General features: G+C 38.1%; 1 protein-coding gene across 1 annotated transcript; it reads left to right on the top strand.

Annotated features, from left to right (window-relative positions):
* The first annotated feature begins 9 nt into the window (after positions 1 to 9).
* Positions 10 to 23996, top strand: MARCHF5 (membrane associated ring-CH-type finger 5). Its single transcript, XM_005481206.4, has 6 exons — positions 10 to 282; positions 14309 to 14511; positions 18338 to 18468; positions 21620 to 21803; positions 22227 to 22393; positions 23573 to 23996. Exons 1-6 carry the CDS (start codon positions 239 to 241, stop codon positions 23687 to 23689), a joined length of 846 nt encoding a protein of 281 aa, XP_005481263.1. The 5' UTR covers positions 10 to 238; the 3' UTR covers positions 23690 to 23996.
* Positions 23997 to 27997: the final 4001 nt, after the last annotated feature.

Genomic DNA, 27997 nt, shown 5'->3' with positions numbered 1-27997 from the left:
CGCGGTTGCGCTCAGCGCTCGCCGCCTCTCCCCGCGGCGGCCCGGGCGCTCCGTCCTGCCCCGGCCACCGGTCCTGCGCCGCGTCCCGCCTGCCGAACGAGGGAAGGGCCGCCCCGGCCGTCCCGCGGAAGGGCGGATTTGCCGCCGTCCCGTTCGCTCCCCTTTCTCCGCCGCCGCACGCGTGACGCCTTTGTCAGGCTCCGGGCCCTCGGCTGGGCCCGCTCCTCCGCCCGGGGCCATGGCCGAGCAGACGGGCTTGGCGCTGCCGCAGACCATGGACAGGTACGCGGAGGGAACGCTCGGGCTGGGCCTGTGATCCCCTGCGGCGGGTTTGGGATGAGTGTCGCGGGTCCGGTTTCGATTTTTGCCTTCTAAAAGCCTCGGTGGCCTGACTGAAGTGCCAGCGCTGTTCAGCAGCGCGTAAAGTACCGCGGGCAGCTGAGGGCCAGGAGGGATCGCTCCCGCAGCCCTCGGCCAACAGGAGCTGCGTGTGTGTGCGTGTGTATATGTGTGTGCGCGCGTGTGTGTGTCCCCGGGCCGGCCGGGGGCTGCGGGAGCCGGGGCTGGGACGGGCCCTGGGCCGGCCGGGGGCTGCGGGAGCCGTCCCTGGGCCCAGCAGAGCCTCCGGGAAGGGAACGCACTGATGTGCGCGTCAAGTGAGGCACCAAAAGATGACCTAAGCATAGCCGGCCTTGTGTGTTTTGTTGCTGGTTTTATGATCTGAAGAAAGCCTTTAATTGCTTTCTGGAGCGCTTATTAAAATTACAACCTTAGGAGTATTACGACTTAAGCATCTGTCTTCGTCTATAGTTACTAACTTGTAAATTCTACTTATTATATTTGTTTTCTCTATATATGCTTTTATTTGAATACGTAACCCTTTCATCCTGTTCCATTGAGCGCTTCAGGTTCCTTAAGTGTAATTTCTACTCATCTATGAAGCCCTTGCAATCTATTCCTACAAACAATAAAGCACATTCACAGCCTGTTACTGCTGGAATTGTAATAGCCTGGTATCTCAGAAGGTGGAGATCCAGAAGCAGTCAGGCTTCTGTCGATGAACCTGTCAAGTTTTCATCATAAGGAATCAAAAAGAGCCCTGGTGGTTTTGTCCTTTCCAGGTCGCCTCTAAGGAAATAGTGTTTAATGAAATACAGCCTGTCATCATGCAGGTGATGGAAATACAAACTATGGGAGGCAGGGGTGGAACTTGTGCAGCCTGGAAGGTGGGAATGAGAAGTTCCAGTTTGATATAGAAAGAGGATAAAGGTGATTTGGGGAGGGAAAGTTTGTGTTCTAGAAAAACTGAAAAGGTAAGAGATGACAAGTGGATTATTTATGTTATAAAAGTATTGCTGAATCAACTCCTCTTAAACTAAAAAAAAAAAAAACCACAAAAGCATAAAAACACCAACAAAACAACAAACTTTCATCTGCATCCTGAATTTTGTGGTCTAGTAATAAATATTTAGAGTCCAAGGAAACCATAATACTCTCTGTGGCTGCCCTGATGCCCATGGCTATTGTCCTGGTTCTGAAGTCCTGGTTCACTCTGTTGGGAAGTGGCTGTGAGGTTGTGTTTATAATCTTTGTTGTGACCAACAGTTGAATTAAACAGTTAATTAAAAAGAGAAAGGGAAATTAGTTATCTGGTTGCCAAACCAGTTTACTGTTCTTCAGTTGTTACCTGTAATAGAGATGTGGGCTTCGATGTACATTTAATATTCTTGTATTCTTTAAAGTTTGTCAAATTATAATTTGTGTCTCTGGCTCTTTTTAAAGACTTTTCCTGGTATGCTTAGAGTAGCTTGATATGTAAAACAATTGGACAGCAGGGAAAGAATTTGAAGTACCTAAGTAGCATAAAAGGAGGTGTGATATGCAAAATCTTAACCAGTGATTGCAAATGATTATAGCTTAACAGAAAATGCATACTTTAAAATGAAATACAGATCTTTTACTGAATGATGCAGAAAACAGCTTTCCAGTGAAGATGACTTCCATTTGGATTCTAATAGTTGGGAAAGGGGAAAAGAAGGGTTTTCTTCTGTTTCCAGTGCCTAGATGGCCACCAAGAGTGGTGTCATGCTGTTGTATCAGGAATTAGGTGTTGCTGTAGGTCTGAGTGCATGCACTGCTTTGTGAACAAGGGTCAGAGCTCCCAGAACAAGTTCTTTGATTCTCTGTTTGTGAGAGGGAACAGCTGAGTTCTTCTCTTGACTCTTAGATTCTGTACCTGTATGATTACAGTTGATTTCCTTAGTAAAGTTGGGTTTCTCTAGTGCAAGGACTGACTTGATAGCATCACCACATTCTTGCCTGGGATTCTTCTTTCTTTGATGTATTTTGTGCTCCATCCTTTATTTGCTTGCATAATTCAGTCTAGGAAGCAACCCATGGATTTGTAAGGAAGGTAAATAGCTGTTAAAATGTAAGGAGTCAGTTACTCAAAATTTCTACCTAAGGATTTTATACTTACCTGAAAGATTGGCTGTAGCATAAATACAAGAGGCATGACAGTGAAGTGACTCTACATTGTGGATTGTCTCATCTGCAGCTTTTAGGAAACTAATCCATATGACTGGCATCATCTTTTCTAGCCTGAAAATTGGAATTTCCATCCCTCTTGTAATTTTTTTTCTTCTCTTTCATGTTCACATAACAGTTCCAGATAATAATTCTTGAAATGCTGTCCTTTTCTGCAAGCAGAAATCTTTTCAGTCTGTGGTAAAACCCCATATTTCTGGACTAATGCATACACTTTTAAGGCAGGTATTAGTAATCTGGCTAAATGCTGAGATTTTATTATTATTTCATTATTTTAATGCCTTTGTTCATGTTAGTTTAATGCATAAATTACAGAATTATAGTAATCTTCGTTAAAACTTGAAATTATGTGGCAGTGGGTTTTTTATGTGCCGCTAATGTGAGCTGTAATGCTAAAATGTACTCATATTTTAAGCTTTATTCTCTTGACTTCAGTTGGATTGTGTGTGGATTGCTCTTGCACTTGGTTATGCCAGTGAATGGCTGGGGTTCTGTTTTTCCAAGCATATCCTGTGGCAGTGATTTGTGGTATTTCATGTACTACCCAGATTAAAGACACTGCTCCCTTCTGTCCGTGTATTTGCCACCATGGCCAGAACGTGCTCACCGTTACTTCAGGCTGTAGAGGTGTTAGTCAGCATTTGATGGATAATCTCTCAAAGGCTTGTGCAGGTACCTGCTGAAGAATCAACACAGTGATCATTTTAGCATGGTTTAGTTTTTGAATTAGCATTCTTAATTTTCTGACTCGGTGGTAGTTGCTCAGTTGTGGTGAATATCCTTGGTAAAAACTGGAGCAAGATGATGTGGCTTTAAGTCTCTGCCATTCCCTATTCAAAGGAGATGAGAGCTGAAATTGCAGGTAGACTTTAAAAGCAATTAAACAATAAATTGTAGTTTGCTTAAGAAATTACTCTTGCTATCTAGAGGGGAGTGCTGTTGCAATTAAATTTTCTCTTTCCAGATCACTGATTTATTGGGAAAATGCTAGCAATTGTAGTCCAAAAATTGCAAAATAGTGTTGGATTTTCTATTTCAGTTTTTGAAATGTCATCTGATTCCATAGTAATTTTCTTTTTTTTTTTTTTCCCAAGAATAAAGAATATGTATGGTATTGTACATGACTTTCAGTTTCTCTTTCCATTCCAGTCACCATTTGTGGTGGTGTTTGTGTTGAGATCAGTTCATTTCCTTCCTTCTTTGAAAGTGCAGGCACTGTTTTAGTTTTATTTGCACAGTTAATTGTCGATACTTTAGTAAGCTAATACAGGGTTTTGGATTATGACCCTGATGCTGCAATCTCAGTAGTGTAATTGGTGCAGGCTGGTCCTTGATTGAAGATGTTTATTCTGAACATCTTAGACTTGTACTGGATGTTGTGCTCTGATTTCTCTCACTGAGGGAAGTTGACACACGAGTGACTCTTTCTAGGAGTGGAGTTCCCAGATAAGATAATGCAGAGTAATAAGCAACATAAAACACAGTATGGGATTGATGTATTATCTTTATTGTTTACAGAATGCCATCTCTGCAGTCACTCAGTCTGTTTGTTCTACTCCTGCTGATTAAGCACGTCTCTTTTCCTTGTCCTACCTCAAGTAATTCTTTTCTTTCTTCACAACAGAGTTAAACTCCTTTGAGAGAGATCTTCCTAACTTCTGGCTGAAGTCTCTCAGTGTCTAGCAGTACCTGGCTTTCTGTTCTTCCTTGAGAGTGGGTTAGAAGGAAAGGCTGGGTGAGAGTAGAGGATGGACTGTGCTGAGTTCATCTCCCCCAAGGAAACAAGGAGTCTGTTTTTCCCTGTCCTTAGCCCAACTGTTTGAAAGATGATGTTGATACAGGATGGAAAAAGCAAAATCACACCTATCTTGGAGAGTGGGTTTCGAGAAAGAAAGTTTGAAACAGTAATAGCTTTATAATATCTTGGCTTTCTCATTACTGCTTCATCCCAGGTACATCCCTTAGTATTTTGCTCCACTTTATCCTGAAAGTTTTATGCAGATTGACTTCTTCCTGTGTCATACCAGTGAAGATGATTAATGGAGACTTGATGCACACCTGTACATTGACTTTTGCCCATGGGAAATATACAGGTGTCAGCATGTTGTTTATAAACTACCTTTACCTTTTGACTCTTGTCTAATGTATGTTATTTTTCTATCTCTGTCTCTTTTGATATGCTTAGGAACAAATGGACGTGTTTTAGTCGTTGCTTAACAATTAACTTCTCCCTGCAGACAGTAGGTAATTATACTTCCTATTTAAGTGTGAAGAAACTCCTGAGAGAAAACTTACAATTTTTTGTACTCAAACTCTTGGCATCCCCTGTATTATGGAGGCATTCAGATAATATTTTCATTTGTTACATTCACTTTATCTAAAAAGGCTGTACAAACTCCTGTTTATTGATCTCTTCCATATAAAATTGCTCAGACTCTGTAATAGTGCTTAAAGTTTTAATGGTTTCCTTTGCCATGGTGTCTGTGAGTGCTCACTGAAATGGAAATTTCTGACAGGTAATGCAAATGTGTAGAATAAACATATGTATAATAATTTACAGACAAATATCAAAAGGTTAAGATATCAATTTTGCAACAACTTCTTAAAGTAATCCTTAAAGTGGTAATAAATATGCCAGCTGTTTTAGGCGTGTTTGGTGCTTTTGGCATCTCAACCTGCTTATGGCCTTTCTGCATTGCAAAGAGGGTGGAAAATTCCTGGTGTGAAAATAAGTGCTTTCTCATGAACATTTTTGCTTTCCCCTCAGCAGCAGAATGGGCCAAAGTACTGGATCTTTATAGGATATAAATACCTACCTTTATCAAAAGAGTGTGTGACTTGCTCATGTTTTTACTGGCATTTGTAGTTTACCGCAAGTAGCAAATTCATTGCCAGTGCAAAAGAATAAGAGGAGTCAGTCTGAAGTGGTTAAAGCAAACTGCATCTGGCTGATGTTTCTAAATGAAACTGTTGAGATTACATAAGTTGGTGAAGGGGCTGGAGCATGTGATTTACTAGAAAAAGCTGGAGGAGCTAAGCCTGTCTGGAGAAGGGGTGGCTTGGGAGGCCTGATGACCTTCTGCCTGGCAAGGAGGCTGTTCAGGACACTGACTGTGGAGGTTGTGCAGGATGGTGAGAGTCAGCTGGGAATTTGAACAGAGAAGTTTTCAGCATGTGGGGATGGCAATGATGCAGTTGAGCTTGGGAACAAGTTCCCAGTGCAGATGTGGATCTTGGCCCACGGGGCTTTTCAGGACCCAGCTGGAGAATGCTCTGCTGTCTGCTCTGAATTTGGTGTTGATTCTGTCCTGGGCAGGAGGTCTGACAAGATCTCCTGTGGCCCCTTCCAAGCTGTAATTCTGTGATACCAGGTCTGGATGCAATCCCAGTTTAAGGGAAAACAGCACAGCAGCATTTGCACTGCAGTGCTCAAGCATAGGGGAGGTGCAGCCCACTGGCACCTTCTAGCAAATCTGCACTTGGTCTTTCTTAGCACCAGCTCTGAAATTTTTACCTAAAAGTTGAGATAACTTCCTCTCTAGTTGGATTGGGAATTTGCTTTTTTCTCTTGAGAATTTTTGCTCCTGTCATGTTAATGCTAATATGAGTGCTTTTTGTCAAAAATTTCTAAAACTGAATGGAAGTGCTTATGCTCAGGATTTTTGTGTGGTGTTCTGGGGGAAGGATTAGACACTTCCTGCCTAATGCTACTCTAGGATAAGAAAACTTAAAATCAAAATATCCACTTCTAAATGCTGCTTTAAAAAAATGCAGTGAGGTTCTATTAAATCAGGAGCTAGCTGTTCATTTGTTTCTAAGTTAACCTAAAAATTAAACTGGCCTGCTGTATAATAGTTTCCCCTATAATGAGTAAATACCAGTTGATTTAAGGGCTATCCAGGGAATCCTTGTATGTGCTTATGTTTGGAAACAACTTTCACAGAAACCAACTTTTTGGATAAGTGTTGTTAGTGTTTCTAGGTTTTCAGGTGATTGCTGATGGAAAGTATGGACTGTTTAGTTCTCAGTTTATGTATCTCTGCCTGTTTCCTCCTGTGACCATGCAGCTCTTCTTCAATGTGCACATAGTAAAAGAAACTGCTAAAGCAGTGGGAAGATGGTAAATAAAAGAGTTGTCATGGACAAGAGGGGCTGGCATTCAGTGCTATTTTTTTTTAAGCCATGTTGATATAATTATTATTTCTTCACATTCTAAAAAAGACAAGACCCTCTATTTTAAACCTGCTGTGTGGTCATTATGTACCTTCCAGATCTCTTCTCATTTGTTTCTTCTAAGTGCCTCCTGGAATGTGAATATTTTTGTTTAGAAATGGATATTTTTTATTGGCCTGAAATGTGCCAACATTTAGTTAGCTTTCTGTGGGGATGTAATTGCAGCAGACCGTGTGCAGGGTGCGTGTGACTGTTCTGCTGGTGAGTCACGCACTCAGTTGCACAGCTTGTCCAGGAGAGTCACTTTAGTGTTGCCATCAGACACCTTGCACTTTTGTTCACATTTATTCAGAGTAAAGACATTTCCAAATTTTCAATGTCTGCCACATTTGATAGGTGTTTTTTGTTGTTCTTGAGGTATTAACATCCCAAGAATTTATCTTGTTGGCATTTAAATTTTTTTTGTAATTTTTAGGTCAGAAATTGTTCCAATTTTTATTATTAGGATTATATAAGATGACTGACTTAAGTAGAGCTTTTTGGTTTGTTCTCTTATACTGTAAATTTTCTGGTAAAAAATAGAAATTATAAACTGAGAATAACTTGAGTAATATCTGTCATAAACTCTTGAGTTCAAAGCAATTTGCTTGCTTTGGAGTTGGAGGACTACACTTCCTTTTTTTTTTTCCTTCTCTTTTCTTTGGAAGAACTCAACAGGAAGATTGCTTACCCTGTATGGTCAGTTTAACCATGAAACTCTCTAGGAATACATAAAAAACATCAAACTTCTATTTCTCAGGTACTATCCCTCAAAATTGAATGCAGAGCAAGGAACCATGTTTAGTTTCTAACAGATGTCTATGCTAATGGATTTACTTCTGTAAGTAAAGCTGCTGTGCCTAAAGATCCATTTGTACTTCTGCATTAACTGACTGGGAATGGCTGCAGGAGACTGAGCTCCCATGATACAGACTCAGTGAATAACTTTGTGTTTCTTTCCATTTGCTCATCACAGCAACAGCTGAATGTCAGGGTGGTTACAGTTTTAGGCAGGTCAGCCTTGGTCTGTGCTGTTTGTAGGTCGCTCCTGATATTTGGAGCATCTGTCATCCATTCTGTACCTGTAGCACAAATACCAGTATTGGTGTTCTTCTGATGCAATCCCTTCCCTTTTCCCCCAGTGCAAAATAGCATTGTTGGTTATAGAAACTACATATTTTTGTCTCCATTTGGAGGCTGGTCATCTTAGAGGTAATTAATAAGTAATTAAAATGTTTAAGTCACATTCAAGGAAGTAACTTTAAATAGCCTCTAATGCATAATTTCCTAGTTGCTTCACATCTCCTGTGTTTGTGATTATTGACAGATTTGTCAAACAAGGCATGAGAAAATGTTTTCCCTATATTGTATCATGCTGTCTGCACTATAAAAAAAACCATTAAATATTTAAAGCATTAACTTAATGCTATTGGAATTCTTCACTATTTGCTATGTATGTACTTGACTACATGTCAACTTTCTGTTCAAAGCATGTTTCCATTTTGGAAGTAAATTGTTTTGTGTGTGTGTATGTGGTTCTTTGTTTAGGTTTTGTTTGGTTGGTTTTTCTTTTTCCACTTAGTTTTAGTCACTTTTGTTTTCCTTCCTAGGCTGGTGAGAATCAGTGTTACCCACCCCAGCAGGCACTCAGTAGCTTAAATTGTTAGTTGTAGGCCAAGCTGCTAATATACATTAGTAAGAGTTCAGTTAGCAAAATGTATAATGTTTTAGTAATAAAGTGCTTGTTGTACAAGTTGTTGTTTTTCCTGATTTGTCCTTTGTGCACGTGTAGAAGGGCCCCAGTTTTCCTCCCTTACTTAGGAAGTAAAACAAATGTTTCTAACATCAAAATTCATTGCATATTTCAAGGCCGATAGCAAGGCCACCAAGCTTTGATTTCTCACCTTTTCCTTTTAAAAAAGTGAGAGTACAGTAATATTAAAACCTGTAAGATAACTGAATTTTGGAGATTTTGTGAAAGGAACGTGTCTGAATAACTGGTTGCAAAAATTTAACTTATTCAGAATGAAAGCTAATTTGTTTTACTGACAGTCAAGATTTTGGCAAACTAGAGACCAAAACACAAGATAGCTAGATCTGAGGAGGGATTCCTTATTCTAAGCTGGCTAGAAGCAAAGACCTTAAAACAATAAGGCCGAATTTAAGCACAGTAGGTGATGCCTGGCAGTCAAAGGTGTATTTTTATCCACAAGCTAGAAAGCAGCCAGCAGGATTTGGGAAACTGTCTTTACTTGTATCTCTGCCTTTATACAGTGCAGTGAACTCTAGTGTGAAGTATTTCCCGTTGATTTAAGCTGTAATTAAAAATATAATAAAGCTTGAACTGAACTTCTGATAATCAGTAGATCTTTCTGGTGCAGTTTCTAGTTAATTATTCTGTGGGGTTTTAATGGGTTTGTTTACTGAGTTTCAGTTATCCACATGCTTTTAATAAAGCTTTTTAAAATCTAGTTTATAGGATGTCATCCTGAGGTTAGAGGAAGTCAGAGCCTGTATATAAATACCACTTGTGTGACCGTGTGTTCACACCAACATTCACTTGATTTTCTCTACTTGAGCTGTTTCTGTTGAAAGCATTGCTTTTGTAGCAAAGTGTCTTTACTGTTCTATCTGGGCTCTTAACAATATCTCCTTTACTCAGCTTTGCAGGCTATCCTTGATGACTAGGCAGAGCAGAATTGGGTCTATGGTCAGATGACTTTCAGGACTTGCTTTGAGAATTTTAGACTTTGTTTCAAAGTGCCAGCATGTTTTCTAGCTGAGTGAGACAGGCTGGCATATGGCTGCTGTGCCGGGCTGCCTTAAAAGCACCCTCTGAAGTCCCCAAGGAGCATCCAAGACCACTATTTTTGCACCAGTGTCTGTTCTTCACTCAGTGTATTTCCCTTGTGTGTTTTTCCTGTTAAAATAGTGGAAGGGTGTTTGGAATTTGATAGGCAGGTGTTGGATTGAAGAATAAAGTATTTTTTTGTGTGTTTGATGGCCGGGAAAATACTGGGGAAAGAGCAGTGTTCCATCCTACAGGTGGGTTCATCTCTTCTGGCACTTCATCTCCTCTGTGAACATTTCTCAGGTTATTCCTTTGTAGCCTTTATCAGGGATTTGTAGGCTAGCCTTGCATTCTCTTGTGACCATGCAGTGTGCCTCTAGCACAAGATCTTATTGCTGCTGGTTCTTCACACTCTGGAGGAGGAAATGCTTAGTGGTAGCATTTGCAATGAGGTGTTTCTCTTGCTTTTTGAGAGAACAGTTTGCTGTCCCCCTGCTGAAATTCCAACCAGCTCCAAAGCAGCCTAATGCTGGTAACTCCATTTTTCTGACATCCTAGTCTTCCAACTTAAACATGATCTTGTAGTGCTTAGAGTGTAGCTGGCAAGTTTAGTGTAAAGCTTATCCCTGTTCATCATCCAAGATATTTTACCTGTTGACATAGACTATGCATAAAAAGTTGTTATAGAAGCTCATGAAAAATTGCCTTTTCCAAACAGTAGACTTGTGGGTCATCCTTTAGAACAGTGCCATTTTGTGGCTAGTGATTGGAATGCTTTTGGTCATTTCTTTCAAGGTACCTTTTCACCCCGCACTGACTTGGCTCTCTGTGCTGCTGTTGTTATCAGTTGTGTTTCAGCCTTTTCACTTTCCTCTTTTTGGATGTGAAATTCAATTGCAATAAGCTGCTCTGACACCTTGTGTTTAGCAGGACAAGGATGATTTACTCTTGCAGCAAGATATCAGCAAATTCCTGCCACTTTAAGGAACAGAGCTTTATGATTTTAGAGAAATGCAGAAAATGTTTTGTTTTGTGAATGCACTGCTATGAGAGGGAAAATGTGTTTCTAGCTCATGATTCTAGAGCACATCATGCATGTTCAAATTTGCATTTCCCACGGTAAGAGTTAGATCTAAAAGTCAAATAGGGCTTTCTGTTCTGAGAAGTTTTTTGGTATTACTGATCCTTCATATTTGTATGCCACTGAACATAAGGGGGAAAATTCCAAGATGTTTCCATTCCTACTTCAGTACTGAATATTTGAAACCAGATCATAAAACAGCTGTACTGTCCCAGTCTAGCAAGTCATCTTCCATTAAGTGTTGTGGATACAAGGATACCTGCTGGGCTTTTGGGGCTTTTTTGTGTTGCTTTACACAGTCATGCCTGCTTGAAAACAAAACTGTTTCATGATGGATTCAGCTTTCACAAATTGAGTCAGATTTGATTTAAATAACATGAATTAAACACTGTTTTCCCTCCCATCCAAGACTGGTTTTGGAAAAAAGTAACCTCTAGAAGGGGTGTAGCTCAATAAAAAGCAGAGCAGTCTAGGTATGTCTGATCCTGGAGGTCTCAGGGATGTGTTGGAGCTGCAGCTCCAAGCAGGTACCAGAGAGAGAAGCTCCTTACTGGTAAGAAACTTGTGCTTTGGAGGAACCTGGTTTTAGGCAGGCCTTGGTTTCTTAGTCATGTAACATTTGGAGTGTAGGATCTCTAATCTTCTATACAGCTTTCTCCCCAACTGCTTTGCTCTTAATACAAGCAGTGCCCTGAAAAGAGTTGGCTTTGTTAGAGGGGAAAAAAAAAAACCAGATCCAAAAAATGCTTTATTCTCAGGGTCAGAATAGAATTTTTGAGACAGGAAAGCTTCATCTGCTGGGGAGCTGAATCTAAAAGGCATTTGTAACCCTATATTCAGAGCTGCAATAGTGATATGGTCTGGAGTTTTGTATGTTTTGTTTTGATTTTTTTTTTTGAGCCAAGGAAGTGTGGAAAAATATATTGGTGTTATTGATTTGGCAATGTAGAAAGTCATCAAGGAAAAGGGTTCGAGTTTCTGTCAGAAACAATCCTTTGTTCCACCTTTTCAGCCCTTTCTATTTCAGGTTATCTGAGTAGCAGCCTGATTCAGTGGTAAGAATCAAGGTCATATTTTATTCAGTACAAGAAAATGGAAAATCTGGCAAGAGCCTAGATACCTGTTTTGAAATGGTTTTATTTAGTCCTTTCTGCTACAGCTGCTGTCAATGGAAAGAGATAAAGCTGATGACAGTATACAGGGAATTTACTGTTCATTATTCATGACTTGCTGAAGGTTTAAGTCTGTGAAGGATTTTGTTACTCATTTCATAGGTCTTTCAGGTTTTCAAGCATGATTGGCTGGCAAGAAGCAATTAAAGAAAAGGTGCATATTTTTCTTGACTTACTAACCTTGACAGAGAACTTGAGAACAGAATTCAATCTATAACCATTGTCACGGACAAATTCAGTTAAAATTGCAGTGTAGCAAGATTATATTCCTGCTTAAATCTGTCATTATTTGAATAAACTCTAGACTTGCATTTTGTGATGGTATCCTTAGACCTAACTAGCTCTGTTGTGAAGCCTTTAATTTATAAATAAAAATCTGAATTACAAATTTAGTGCAGTTGTAGATTTAAATAGGATATGGAATGAGTGAGTGAATGTTTACCTGTAATGCAGAAAAAAACTTCTGAAGAGGAACAATTATCAGTAATGTTGTATGGTATTATTTGTTGTTAAAGTAAATTTGGGGATTCTTAATGTAAATAAGTCAGCCTTTGATTTTACCTTCCCATTAAGATGAATGGAAGAAACTACAGTTCTGATTCCAGATGTCATCAATTGAAAAGCTCTAGTTTTAGATCACCACACTGTAAATTTACATCTGTACCTACTATAATGTGTTCTGTAATTAAAACTGGTCATTACAGGTTCATTTTATGGATTGTTCAGTATTAAATTGCTTTCTCTCTGGTCTTCCCTGGAATCTGAATCTCAGATTGTATTCCCTTTTACAAGTGTGCCAATTGTATGTATGCCTTGTACGATGTGCTCAATTATATTCCCTTTTTACAAGTAAAAAATTGCTCCAGGTTGCGTTCTGCTCTGACACACTTGCAGCTTTTTCCACATACTTCTACTACTGTAGGTGTTAAAAAGATTTCATGCTTTAAAGAATGGCTTGCAAGTACTTGAAAGGCACAGGCATTTCTATTAGAAAAGCATGGCTATTCTTCTGTAAAGGAACGCTTTCAATTTACAGATAGAATACTACCCAAAACAGCGAGGTCTTAAAAGCAAAGCTGTTAGACAACAATATTTTTCATGTCATGAAGTTGGAGCTGGACAAAATTAAATTTCCCATTGCAAATTCCCCCTTCCTTTTCCTCAGAGGAGTTAAACAAAAGCAAAAGTGAGAGGAAAAGCATTGTGAGCACTGTAACATCCTGGCATAGAATCTACAATCATTATTCTCAAATAATAAAGTTGTTTTGTTTACGAGAGTCAGAGCATTTCTCAGTTTCTTCTTCCTCAGTTACTGTCTGTTACTCATTACAGACAAGAAACCTTTTAGTGGTTTGTCTTAATGTTGCTACACAAGTTGTTAAGAGAACAAAACTTCATCAAAATTGTGATGTTAAGCTTCAGTTTGGTCACAGTGTCTAATTAGATTGTGTCTTGGAGGTTAAATTATAAGGAGGCTGTTGCTGTGCTCCTTTATAAGGGTTTAACTATGATTGTAGTGACTTGCATAAAATATTTTTTTTAAAATCAGACCATTATAAATATATATAAATAAAAATGTAGAGTAATATTCTTATTTTGCTAGATTCTGGTTTATTATGTAAACTTCAGTATCTTCAGTATGGGAATTGGCAAATTGTTTCACAGTAAAAATTACTGGCTGAACATATCTGATATTTTCCTAGTTTAGATCCATATTTTGCTTTGTCTTAGTTGGCCAAAAGTCTGGCCTAATCATCAGACCAGATATCTGGGAGTTCCTGGTTCTATGCTCACTTCAGGTGAGGTTGTATAGACTGTCAGTCCTGTGTTTTCTCCTTACAGATTAATATATTTGAATTTTTATGCCCACATAATTGTCAAAAGCAGAAATTTCCTCCTCTACTGGTGCAATAGTATTCTTGAAGTACTTTGTAACTTAATTTATATTGTACAAAGTCAACTTGTTTGAACTAAACACTTCATTTTTTCCAAGAGAGCAAATGAATTTGATATAATTGTTTAGAGTTTTTTGTGGTATATTGTATCATTTGTGTTGTTTTATTATTTAAGTGGATTGGACTTAGTTTCCCAAGTAACAGACTACAGTATTGATCTTATATTTTTAAAATTAAAAAAACTTACCAAAATGTTGTAGAAGGAGATGATAAAACATTAAAAAATATGGATTTTCCATATGTTGAATTATTTAAAGGTTGGCCTATAGTCTCAGTGCTTTTTAATCATAAATTATCTAAATTTTAGTTAATAATTCAGAATGTATAAAGCAGTTGTTTAGCTATCTGAAAAGTTATGCTTATGATGTGTTGATTTTATAGCAAAACCGGTACAAAATACTTACACTTCTGGTGATTAAGAGTGAAGTAATAACCATCATCTCCTCTAGATGCACATTTTCTCAAGCTGTATGCTTTCACATGTGAATGTTTATTTTTAGCATGCAAAAGTAGCAGCAAACAGCTTTGTTTTTCCTTCCTGTGCTTGCAGGAGCTGCTGGGTTTGCTTTGCTACGGACGAGGATGATCGGACAGCAGAGTGGGTGCGGCCCTGCCGCTGCAGGGGCTCCACCAAATGGGTGCATCAGACCTGTCTGCAGCGCTGGGTGGATGAGAAGCAGAGAGGAAACAGCACTGCCAGAGTTGCTTGTCCTCAGTGCAATGCAGAGTATTTAATAGTATTTCCAAAGCTAGGTAAGATACTCCTCATTTCAATTATTGCTTATTTATTTGTTCTTGCCTTCCTTTGTTTTCCCCTTTCTTGTGCTCGGAGCACCACTTCTGTTGGAAACTTCTCTATTCCCTTTCCCAGACAGAAAGAAATAACTTTATATTCTGCTTGCATCCTATTTGGTGGCTTAGTTAAATACCTTCTAAAACTTTTGGATCTATTCCACTTAGGTATATAGATAAATCTTGTGATTGACCTGCAGTTATTTCCTGGCTGATGGGATTGTTTTTCTTGTTGAGCAGAAGGTGACTTCTTTCAGCAGTTGCCACACAGCACATAAACACATCCTTTTTTTGACTCAGCTTGCAGAGACACTTATCAGAGGAAATTCAGAGGAGAATTTCCTAAGCAGCATGTGGCATTACTGGAAAAACATACTTTCACTTTGGTCAGGAGGTGTTTCTGAGACAATATTGCCCTGTGATCACGAGGCAGAATATTTATGATTGCTGGGTACTGCTGTAGCTCTGTTTGTCAAGGTCAAAAAAAAAAGTTGGACATGGTCTCCCAGAGTCTCTTACTTGAGTAGCCAAGTAGGATAATGCACAGTATGTTGCATTTATTTAAATTAGCAGTGCTTGCTGTTATTTCAGCCCTCATTTGCCCATGTGTTCTATAGGATATATTAAGCAAAGCAAGAAAATGAAATGTTGCCATGGAAATTTAAATTTTGTTTAAAAGTAAAACTGATTGTTAGAGAAAGGGTGATGTAGTAATTGAGTGCAGGCATTCAGAGGATTTTAAAGAAGATTTTTTTAAGGTATCTTATTTCTGTAATGAAAGAGCTGAAAATAACTCACTGTCAGTTCTTTGGGAGAGGACTTCTTTCTTAGTAGCTTAAGGGCTGATGAAATTAAGGTGTCAGGGGAATTTTGAGTGATGACATTTACTTCCATGATAGAACACTGAGTAATGGGAAAGAAAATATACACAACAATATTGCATTGTTGATATAAAAGATACATAAACCCATATGAAACTTACTACAAGTTATTCATATAACAGCCACACTTTAGCTTTGCTGAATAGAAGGCATCAAACAATAACATTTACAATTGGCTTTGGGAAGAAAACTGGGTTTCCATCTGGACACAGAACGCACCACGAAACTTTCCACCGTTTGAAATTCTTGTTTGTGTCTTTACTGATGAAATTGTAATGTGAGATGTGTTTGCATTTTATTTTGACAATGGCGAAAACGGGTAGCAACTATAATTTGGACAGGATACATTAACATAACAGACATTTTAATTTGTTCCTGCAGTTTGTGGCAAACTGTATTTGAAAGGTTAGATTCCAATATTCCTGCATTCTGAAGATGGCCTAAAATTTTTGCATGACATTGTTCAGTTCTTGCATGCAGGTATATGAGACTCCCTTCATGTATTTTGATGTGTTTTTCCTCATAATACCATCATCTATTTTTAAAGATAAGGGCATAAAAATTCAGACTTGTCTAAAAGTACACAAGACATTGGTAGTAGAGCAGGGAAATTCATCTGGGTCCATGGAACATCAGCCATGACCTTGAAGTGCCTTAAACAACTGAGCCAGTCTTGCCCTTATGTAACTCTTTCTAGTAACGCAAAGCTGTTCCAGCACAATTCAACTACAAGTCAGTCAGGGTCACACCAGGCAGAGTAAGGACAGTAAGAATTTTCCAAGAAGCCTTGGAACACTTCTTTTGAAGACAGTGTTTGTCATACCCTTCCCTGAGGCATCACAGTTCAGAAACTTACTTACTTTTAAGATTTCCCTTAATGTACTACTGGAAACTTTTTTCTAAAAATTCTGTGAAAGGATACCCTCATCACAAAATTTAATTTATGGTTATAGTTTAGAAGTAATATCAACTTGAGGAGACATCAGTGAATATAAGTTACAGGGGGTGTTTCTTTATATATTTACTAGTTCAAAACAACCTCTCATGAAATATCTCAAAATCAGAATTCCATTTTAGATTTGATATTGCCTATCAGTTCTGGTGATTGGTGATAATTATGTTCCTGTGAGCTGTTTTCTGCTCTTTCAAGTACTTTCACTAAATAGAAAAAATATTGTTACCACTTTGAAAGTAACTAAAGAATCTCTAAGATAATTATTTCAGTTTAATAAAAAGAAAACATTTTGGCAGAAAAAAACTCTTTAAAGCATGATCTATTTTTCAAAATAAAAAATATTTTTGTTTCATATTTCCTTCTTTAATTTGAGTATCAGAGATATTTATTTTTCTGTTTCTTCCTCCTTACCATCTTAAAAAGCAAAACTAGTTTTGTCCTCCTTTCTCACTACTTCCTTCCTAAGGCCTAATTAAAAGATTGTTTCAATCATTTTTTTCTAGTATTTTCTCAAGATTCAATACCTGATTCTCTAGCCAGGTTTCTCTTAATGATAAGTATCAGTAGGTGTAATTTGTTAGTACTTGTGTTATAAGGCAACCTTCAGTGTCATTTGAGTCTCCTGTCTTCAAACATAAGTTTTCAAAATGGTAAAATCAAACAACTTTTTCAGTGCCTCTGGGAAACAGTCAAGATGTGTAAACTATTGTGCATTTAGTACTTGCAGTTATGACCTTGTTGCTACTTCCAGCATACTGATAGACATCTCAGCACCTTCTTAAGTGTGTTCTGGAAAGTCAAACACAACTATTAAGAGTTGAACTGGATGTTCCTGTTGCCTTTTTTCCACCAGCTGACTTGAGCTGAGTGGAACTGGGGTTTTTGAAAGCATTCTCAGTAGAGCTGTTCTCTAGAAAAAGAACTAACTAAGTCATGAAATGGGAGTCACAATTTTGTCACTGTGGGTAAACTTTGAGAGACATGGAGGATTAGTTACTTGAGGAATGCCTGTAGGCTGGTTTTGAGAATTTTCACTGCTTTTGGTAGGAAAAAGTAAGAAGGAGCTCACAGGAATTGCTCATGCATATGAGCTGTGGGAGGACAGTCTGTATGTAGAATTTGTTGACAAATACAAAAGTAATGTGGATTATGGTGCTGATGGTTTTCATTTCCATGTATACATTTCAGTGTTCTGGCTTTTGCCTCACTCATACTCTTGCAGTCCCTCAAAGAAAAGATGCAGGCATTGCCCTTGTTTACCTCACCAAAGGTAGTCAGGGTATTTATTGTCTTGCCCTGTGTAAGTCTGGAAAGTGCAGTTGTGCATAGACAGAACAATGAACCTATTCATGTGTTGTTGTCAAAGGCACTGAATAACCTGCATAGGAGTATTTTTTTCCTCCAGTGTTTTGAGAGGTGATCATTTAAACATACTGAATGCAGCTTCTTCCAGTGGAAGGAATCTTTTGTATTAACTGCTGCTTTTTACTACATAGCAGGATAGTTTAGTGACAGAATTTTCAGGTGAAGTTGTCAAAGATAAGGACATGAAGTACATTACAACAAATCGGTATTTTTTCCTTTAGAAAACTAAAATATCTAACAAATAAAAAAGGCACTAAGCCTAAAGTGGTTTGTACAAAAGAACAATTCTTACTCAACACAAAGGAAGCTAATCACTGGGTAAATTAGTGCTTTAAGCAGTGTATCAATCTCCTGGAAGAATGAAATGGTAGGTAGGCAGAAGTTACAAGTTTAGCTTAATAGCTTTTTAATTATATATTATATTATATATATTCACTTAAACAGCACGTGTGGTATGTCAGACTTGCACTTTGCCTCGTTTGTTCTTTCTTATTGGTGATAGATGCTGACTTTTCTACAGTATGCTTTTATCTGTGTGTATCTATATATATATCTCTCTTGAAACCTTACTTTTCCTTTATCATAGGTCCAGTTGTTTACGTTTTGGATCTTGCAGATCGCCTGATCTCAAAGGCATGTCCCTTTGCTGCAGCTGGAATCATGGTGGGCTCCATATACTGGACAGCCGTTACGTACGGGGCGGTGACGGTCATGCAGGTACAGCTTCCCTCTCCTGCCTCCCCTGAGAGCAAAGGCACTCTGACTCCTCTTTGCTTGGCTCCAAACGTGCTTAGCTGCTTGCAGTGTAGTTACCAGTCAATTCAAGATGGGTTTTCATGTTTAACCGGCCATAGTTCATAACTGCAAGTCTGCCTGTTGGGCATGGTTCAGTCTGCAGCTAACAAACTGCGCTGCTGCTCTAGCTGGCTGCCCTGTGTATGGCAGACTGGTGAACACAATTCTGTTCTCATGGGAAAAGGTGCCATTACCACCTAGCTGCCAATAATGAGTATCTTCAGTAAAGACAGGAGATGTAATCTTTTCTTTTACTTGGAGAAAAACTTTGCTAGTAACATTCAAAGTGTTGAAATTGAAAGATGGTAAACTATTTTCTAGATATTGTGATTTTTTTTTATTGTATAAAGGAAAATACATGCTCTGAATGATGCAATTCATTCATAAACAAGAAATACAAAACACTGCAAATTAATGTTTTAATTACTTCAGACTGTACAATTAGTTGAAAGGGGAAAAATAGTTTTCCTGCTTCTGTTCTTGTGAACTTACTATTTAAATAGAAAAGTAATGTTGACAGGTGGTACCCTGTTACCTATGGAAAGACTTGGTAATGGTGATTCTTGTTCAACCACAGACCAGAGTTTGCAGAGACTGTACAATCAGAAGCACTTCCTTACTCTTTCAGTTGTTGATTCCTATCTAAAGTCTATAACCTATGTTTTGCCTGAAGGCATAAAAGTATTTCTGATGCTAATTCAGCTGTAGATAGAATTAACAAGCCAATATGTTAATAAATACCTCTCTACACAGTTCTAATTTTAAATATACAATGTGGTTCTTCTCTCATAAGTCATTTGGCACTAGTCCTTGAGATGTGTGGTACTGCCCTGCCCTGTGAAGATGGTGTGCTGTTTTGGTTCAGGTTCTGAGTGATCTGAAAGCAGCAATGCAGCCCAAATGAGTGGGTGCAGTTTCCCTGTACCAGTGTGGCCAAGGGTCAGCAGCTGCACAGGTGATGTGCAATGGCTTTCAGTGCCCCCTCCATTCCAGAGGGTGAGTCTGTGTATTACAGAGTGGTGCAATTAAGTATTTTTTCATTGGATATTTCGTTGTTGTGGCTCCAACAGGAGCATTACAACCATCTGTAATACAGCGAGGCTTTGGAAATGCATCAGTCCTTTTCTCCTTGCTCACTACTACATTGATCTTCTTTTTCTGTAGGAAATTGTGACCTTTTTAGCTGCCCTAGAGCTCTGCAGCCAGATGGAAAAATAAATGCTTTGTTCTGAAGTTGTTTTGCTTTTGAAGTGAGGATCTGTGTACACATTAGTTTAGGCAGCTGGTCAAATCCCAGATATGAAGAATTAGCTGTTTTCATGATTTAATGTTTTGATTGTATGGATGGCATGCTGGGCAAGACAGTAATTTAGTTTTGCTTGTAGAGGAGCAGACTGAGTGGGTAGTAGAGGGAAACTGTTCCAACCCTTTTGCCACCCCAGCCTTGCTAGGTTTAATGCAGTTTTTCTCCTGATGTATTTCAGACTCTTTTCCCTTGTTGAAGGGCCAGAGAGAAGCACAGAAGCTATTTTTAGACTTCAGGTGCAGAAAAATATATACAGAATTGACATTGTGGTAGCTAAGTCACTAACAAGTCAGATGGAGTTACTGAAAGCAGAGAAATACAATAATCTGAAGCAGAAAGAGACAAGATACTGATGCATTTTTGATGGACAGTGGCTGTAAGGAGAAAAAGGATAGTGTCAGACTTCACAGCTTGAGTAGAAGATACTGAAGAAGCTGGAAGACAAATGCTGAATGTTTTTTCAGGAATAATCTGTTGGCAGCAGCAATATTGGTTATGCCTGTTTTTAGGGGCTGTGGTATATAACATAGCTTCCTGTTCGGGAGGTGTAACATGGATTGCTTTTCAGAGCAAGGCAAAAGGGTACAGTTGGAAGGTGCTGTGGTACATTACTGTAGCTTCTTCCCTGTGTCCTACCTATTCCAGAAGTACTGGGTTTGTTATTTTCCTTTTTTACAATTTTGCTGTTGTTTCATGTTCTTACCTTCTAATTCTAATTTTTGTGCAATTGAAGACTTGATAAGTTATTGTACTTGTGGGGAAAACAAGAAGTCAATGAAAACACATCAGAAAATCCAGTGCCTGACAAACATAATTATTATTTTAGTGTTTTTAGTCCTACCAGATTCTTACAGAAAAAGTCATGAAAGAGCCTGTTCTTCCTGGAAGCAATTCAAGGACTATATTAGCATTTATACTGATTAAATTGAGACAAATCTAGAGGATGTGTACCACTCTAATGTAATTTTTTATCCTCAGTCCTATTGGATTTATTTAAAATTAAAGCAATGTACTTTGTAAAAGACATAAGGAACTGTTCTGTTGCAGTTGTAACATCTGCATTTTATAAATAGAAAAATCTGATTAATTTTTTTATATATCAGCAGAAAGGTATAGACACAGCAGTAATAATGATCTTTTCAAATCTTTGAACTAACTACATATGAAAATAAGGTACATGTGAAGATATGCTGCTATTTCCACTACAGTTGAAAATAATGTTCATCTTCCTGCATTGTGCAGAGAAACAATAGTTAAATATTGTGATCTCTGTTATGTAAGGTATTCCTAAAAAACACAAAATATGGATAAAAACATCCTGAGGTACCTACCAGCAGTTTATCCTATGAACAGTAGTGTCTGATCAGTTTCTGAGTGTAGAATTAATTGTTATAAAACTGTAAATTCTTAAATGCCTTTTGGAAAGCTTGCTGTATTATTAGTGTTTCAGATGTTAAGGCTTTTACTCACACAGAAACACATGAAACCTTTCTTGAGATGGTCGGGAATTCTGTTACAGCTCTCTGCAGTAATAATGGTTTGCAAAATAGGGCTGCTAGCTCACCTGCATTATCCTCTATAAGCAACCAAGGATGCAAAGAGAAAACAGTGTAAATTAGGTAAAACAGTGTTCTTTTTTTCTTTAACTTAAAACACGTGGGCAGCTTCAAACAAACTCAATTTTTTAAGTTACATTTTTGTTCATTTGTACATTGTAACATTGTTGTGGCCTTTGTTATATTTGTCAACTATATGCATATTTTCTAGGTTGTGGGTCACAAAGAAGGTCTTGATGTGATGGAGAGAGCTGATCCTTTATTCCTTTTGATTGGCCTTCCCACTATCCCAGTCATGCTGATACTGGGCAAGATGATCCGTTGGGAGGACTATGTGCTCAGACTGTGGCGCAAATACTCCAATAAACTACAAATTTTGAACAGCATATTTCCAGGTAATGTGATTCAATTAAAAAAGAAATGCCAAGATTGAACTTCTGCCTTTAGGAGATGGGGATAGGCAAGTAGTTTTTGCTATTTTTAGGTAGAGTTGATTAACGCTTTTCCTCTAATTCATGGTCATTCTGTTTAGATTGTGTTTGTGTAATATGTCCTGAGATGGGTGTGGCAGGAGTAGCAGGAGCATGGATGGTTTCAGTTCAGGCTTTAAACAAAACAAGCTACTACAAGTCATGGGTCTTACTTGAAAGTAAAACTGCAGTCGTTGAATGGAAACAGAATATTCACTGAGAAGAGGGATAGTTCTCACAAAGCAGTTGGCTATAGATTTGTACTGGAGTGGGGAGTGGGCAGTAATGCACTTTCTGTGTTCTTTTTGGAGGCAGTATAGGCCATGTAACCTTTTCTTCTCCCTTCAGGCATTGGATGTCCTGTTCCTCGTATCCCAGCAGAGGCCAACCCCCTGGCAGATCACGTCTCTGCCACACGGATTCTGTGTGGAGCTCTAGTTTTCCCTACTATTGCCACAATAGTTGGCAAGCTGATGTTCAGCAGTGTTAACTCAAATTTACAAAGGACAATCTTGGTAAGATTCAATACTCTCTTTCATAAATTATTATACGAGAGGAATATGAAGGGTTGTGAAGGAGGGAGGCAAAGGAAAAAGGAGCACAAATTGATCTGGAATTTTCAGAACAGTATTTGATTAAAGGAAGGGTTTTTTTAAGGTTGCCTGTCTTAGCAGTGGACAAACATCATGTGTGTGAAAGACTCTTTATGACTGAAACTAATCTCAGTTCATGACAAGGATGAAAGTTTTATCTGGCACTATAGTAGAGCAGGCCTTAGCAGTAATTAATGCTGACAGGGAAGATGAGGAGCCAGCATCTTTTAAGAGCAGTCTCTGTAAGGGAAGACTGGGATTTATATTATAAACCTTTTCATATTAGCTTTTGTTTACTGATTTGGAGAGAAACTCTTTGTTTCTTATTTTAATAAGGAGAGGAAAATTAATTCTCCATAGAGTTCATATGGAGAGGGAATGGCAATCTCTTGCTTTGTGAATAACCTCTCTGGTTGCAGCCTTTCAAGGACAAGTACACTGAGTTTGGTAATATGGAATCCCTGCTCATCTGACTGTCACCACAGCCCGTTTTCAATTCCTGCATGTTTGTGCACCCCTCTCTTTTATGCAGATCAAACAGTGATATTGCAAATGTTCATGCAAACTAAAAGCTTCTTGGTGTCTCATTTTGAAGACTTGAGATAAACATATTGTAAAGCTTTCTAGAGGGAAAAAAGGTTGTTTTACAAAAATAGATTTTATTTTGCTCCACTTTTGGCAAGTGCCATTTTTCACAGTTTAGTTATAGAATGGTTATCAGTACTATTCCTTGTGCCTTGTATAGTATACATTCAGAGAAGGGAGGAAAGCAGATACATATCTGCATTTGCTTTGTTATTGAAATAAGATTTTGATTTTCAAAATTTAGAATACTGGTGAGTATATAGCTTTTATAGATTTTATAGATAAAGCTTTTATAGATTCAGTCTGTAATCCCTTTAAGTAACGTTAACCTCTGTAATAGTGCATTGTGACAGAAAACTTTGACATACTCATTTGAAACTGTACTAATTAGTTAATCTTTAGAAGAAAATACCATATGTATAGAAAACAAATCTTCTCTGACTGGAAATTTTTAAGAATATTTGCAGTGCTATGACACTGAACTGTGCAGGTTTTCAAAATATCTTTTTATTTCAGGGTGGAATTGCTTTTGTTGCTATAAAAGGAGCCTTTAAGGTTTACTTCAAGCAGCAGCAATATTTGCGCCAAGCTCACCGCAAAATTTTAAATTATCCTGAACAAGAAGGAGCGTAAGGCTGTAACCTCCAGATGTCACAGAGTCTCACCTAACAGGTTTCCATGTTGTATTGGTTCCATTGTTATTGCACAGTAGTGGAAAATTGTGATAAGTTGCTGCTCCTCTATTTTTTTTTTCCTTTAAATACAATAAAGCACTGTCTTGTGGCAGGGTAAATCCTTTCAGCAACCACTGAACCTAAGAATGTGATTTGGCTTTCATTTTTTTTTGGGTATTTCTGTTGGGCAATAGGCTTTTGAATTATTTTCTTTGAGCCAATATACTGAATGGAAAAAAAAAAGAATCAACTACAGAACATTTTAAGTGTAGTTAGGTAGGCTATATCCAAATGTCTTTTCTCTAGGTGATTTTGTACCCACGCTGTCATTCAGTTTAGCATTTCACACAATGAAGGGAGATTGCTTTAGAAGGGGAGTGTGAGTCATTACCAAGGAGAAACAATTTTCCTTGAGTTTTGCTGGTATCAAACAGGGAGTGTGAAATACTCAAATGACAGAGAAAGCAGAAGATAGATCACTCTCTGCAGGACTTGTATGTCAGCTTTAACCACCTAAGTATTAGGTGTTAAAATTAGCATGGCTTTCAGGTGACTATTTTACTACTGGTAATTTTCAGTGTCCTGTTGTATCTTCTGCAGTGCCTAGTGTAATTTTCTCATGGCTTTACTGGTTTGTAACTGGTGCTGGATTGCATTTTTTCCCCCAGTTAAAATAATTACAAGGGGGAAGTAAATTTCACTTGCTTATTTTGTAGTTAAGTATTAGAACACTTGTTTAATTTCCATATTCCTTTATGTTGTGTAAATACCCATAGAAACCTGTGAGAAAGCAGCATTGAACACTAAAGCTCCATGTGAAGTGCCAGCAGGGCATCCCCTGAAGCAGCCAGACCCGAGAGTGTAACTCAGCTCTGCTCAGGACTGGGCTCTGCTGGCAGTGCTGCCTGCAAGGGGCTGACACTGCACTCTGGGTACCTGAGCTGGGCATCCTGCACAGGGTCCTGGGCTTAAGGTAAACGGGCTCCAGTTTGTAAAGGACTACAGGATAAATCTTCAATGTGTCATAAAGTTTATTTATACAGTAAGCTTTACTGTTCCCATATGTCTAAAGTAGTCAGTTGAGGGAGACATTAGCACTTCCATTATTTGACGTATTTCTAAATCTAATTTCACCAGAAATTGATTGTTTTGTGAAGTTAAATTCTGACAAACATAATTTGAATATTGCATATTCATATCAGACCTAATCTGGATTTCATATTTGAAGTTCTTTCTTAACAACAATTTCTTTGTTTTTCTCCGAGTTTTCTCTTGTTCATATTAGTATGTCAAATGCATGAAGAATAGCTTAAAAATACTTGAGTGGAATTATTCATTAGTAAATATTTCTTTTCACCAGAAATGAAGTAAATGCAGAATGGACTTCCTATTTGACTGCAATAATGTATGTTAGGAGAAATTCAAAGTAAGGTACCTTTTCTATAGTATGTTTATCTTAATTACCAAGATGTAATATTTTAAAACTGTACAAAAGTGTATATAAAGGCCAGTTAGTATTAAAAACCTATACAGGTGTTAAAAATTATACACTCAATCAATATCAAATACTTTTGAGGCTCTTGCTGTAATGGAAGAATTACTATAACCTTGTCACTCTGCTAATTATATTTGTCTTAGTAGGCTCACTTTTATATAAAACCTAAACTGAGTAGCAGCCTCTGAAAGTTGCTACACTCTGTAAGATAGTCTTGAAACAATATAATATGTATTTCTTACAGAATTCCTCGTTTCAAGAAAACAGCTTTTCAGTGGTCTTCACTGTATATATTTCCAAGCAATTTATTACTGTTTTTTAAAGTCTCATGGAAAGAATTGAATGATGCAAATTAGTGGGTTTGAAACTTGTTTAATGGAAAAGCTCATTGTCTCCTCTGGAAGTTAAAGCTATTGTAAAAATACAATTATAAAATACTGTATGGACTGTAAGATGATTTCACATGAGTGGTTAAAGGTCATTAATCTGTAAATCTTGTTTTTAAGTATTGAAAATTATAGTTATGTTGAATTAGGTTGAATAAATATTTTTTACACTCCTTAGTGTACTTTGTCAGTTGAACAAAAACTTCTGAAGGGAAAGTGTTTTGTTTTAATGCATACCTAAAGATTTATATAATTAATTTTGAGTTGATGGACTTCATCTTTGTGATGAAGAAAGAATTACTTTAAGACTCAAGTCAGACATCACTTTTTTTTTCCTTCTCTGTAGTGATGAATAAATGATATAGGGGAATGTGTTTCTTAAACATTTAAAGCAAAAGAACTGTTGTAATATGGGCAGCTTCCAGTGCCACAGAACTGTGGGGAAGTGACTGCGTATCTTTGGGCTGGCTGATGTGCAGCGTTGATTTGGGCAATGGATGAATCCCTCCTCATCAAGAAAGATAATACTGGCTGAAGGAATTGTATTTTTCACTGATAGCCAATTTATGTCCCATTGCTTTCAGGACAGGGACTATGAAATGTTGTCTGGCATTTCTCAGTACACCCTTACAAGTAACGTGGTTTCTCTTAGACTGCCATTACATGGACATAAGGGCACAAATTACCTGCACTGTGATTGGGTAATGCACAGAAGGTGCTTCTCCCCTTCTCTCTAAGATAGACAAATCCAGATAGGCTTTATCAATTAATTTCAAGGCCTACTCAAGAGCTTGAGTGACACAGCTCACTCTCCAGAAGGGCAGCTCCCAGTACACGTGCACAAAGAAGTGTGCTCTGCACAGGGGGATGAACCGCCCATTGGGCCGTGGCTCCTAGGCCTTCAGAAGGTTTGCAGACCTGTGGCCTCTTTTTCCATTCTTGCCAGTTGCTTGTTCACATGCTCTGGATATTTTATTGCTTTTGCTCTGCTGAATATTGTGAGCATAAAGCAGTTATTTCTGGGTACTGTACTGAGTTGTTGAGTAGAAAAATTCCATTCCAGAACCACTAAAAGCAAACATGAGACATGACTTGAAACTGCCTCAACCAAACAACTCAGCAGCACCTGTCAAAACATATCGTGCAGGCATCTCATTTAGTGCTGGATGACTACGCCATGGAAAAGCAATTGCCTAAGCAGTGGTCCTCCATAGGAAGTACTGTGCTTTTAAAATAAAAATAAAAGCAATTCCTGGCTTCAGACCACTCTGTGGTAGAGCATGCACAGCTTGATGTTTGGGGTGTTTAGTGTTTTTCAATCGCTCCTCTGCTCTTACTACAACTCAGTAACACTTGGCTGCAGTTTAATGGGAGCTGATGAAGGAACACACTGCTCTGAGTATTTACTGCAGGTTTAAGGATGTTTTGTCAGCTTTTGTCATTTCTCTGACATGAGTCACTACAAGAAGCTACCTCTGAAAAAGCCTCCCCTTCCTAATTTTCTAAATACTTCTCATGCACACAAGATAGAATGTATAAAAATAGAATTAAAACATTTTTAGTTTGATTAAAAGCAAGAATGATTTTTGGGGTTTTTCTCTGCAGCAAAATGGTGGCTGGTTCAGAACTGTTTGACTAACTTGATGGAAGAAAGTCTCTACCACATTACCTTTCTGGCACAGTTCTAGGTTAACCTAGATCATTCCCTTGGGTAGTTCAGAGTTTGTTACTAATCATAGTTTGCTGCATTTCTGTTGCTTTATTCTGCTTCAAGCAAGACCACAGTGCAGGAGGAAAGTCCTGCTTATCCAATATGTTTGTACTTCAGGTTCAGGGGCTTTCTGTATTTTATTTTATTAATCCAAGACAGATGCTGGTTAAGTATAGATAAAATATTACAATAACTGCCTCTGGATCCAGAGCACTGCACTACCTCTGTGGAATGCAAGGTACATAGTGAAAGGCATTTGGGGTAGGGTGGATGTGTGTAGGAATAAAAACAGAAATAGAAGAAAATGCCATTTTGACATACAGAATCTGAGACTTAGACCCAATTCCTTTAGCATGAAGCTGTGAAAGGCTAGTGGGATTTCTTGTAACCAAAGACAAGAGCAATTCTTTTGGAATTGCTGACAGGAGCATAGAAAATTGGTGGTAACCTATAAAAAATATTTCAGTTTGAATTTCATTAAACAAAGATTTCAGGTTTTAAATTTTTTGGTACCTTTTAAATGCAAAACAGTTGTTACTGTGTTCTTGTGTTGGTTTCTTTTGAAAAAGCAAATGGCATCTTCTAACAGCAGGATTCTCTACCCCAGCATGTTTTTAAATTTCAAGGTACTGTGAAAAAGAAAGTGCTTTCCACTTAGCATAAATTCTGTACTGG

The sequence above is a fragment of the Zonotrichia albicollis genome, chromosome 7, assembly GCF_047830755.1.
Source record: "Zonotrichia albicollis isolate bZonAlb1 chromosome 7, bZonAlb1.hap1, whole genome shotgun sequence".
NCBI classification, from domain to species: Eukaryota; Metazoa; Chordata; class Aves; order Passeriformes; family Passerellidae; genus Zonotrichia; species Zonotrichia albicollis.
The sequence above is the reverse complement of the archived record's forward strand: the minus strand, read 5'-3'. Positions and strand labels throughout refer to the sequence as shown.

Bases quoted from the DNA above. Each gene is read 5' to 3' on its own strand.
- MARCHF5 (XM_005481206.4), top strand. From the start codon at position 239: ATGGCCGAGCAGACGGGCTTGGCGCTGCCGCAGACCATGGACAG. The intron at 283-14,308 runs GTACGCGGAGGG...CTGTGCTTGCAG, and splicing joins CTGCCGCAGACCATGGACAG to GAGCTGCTGGGTTTGCTTTG. The intron at 21,804-22,226 runs GTAATGTGATTC...TTCTCCCTTCAG, and splicing joins TTTGAACAGCATATTTCCAG to GCATTGGATGTCCTGTTCCT.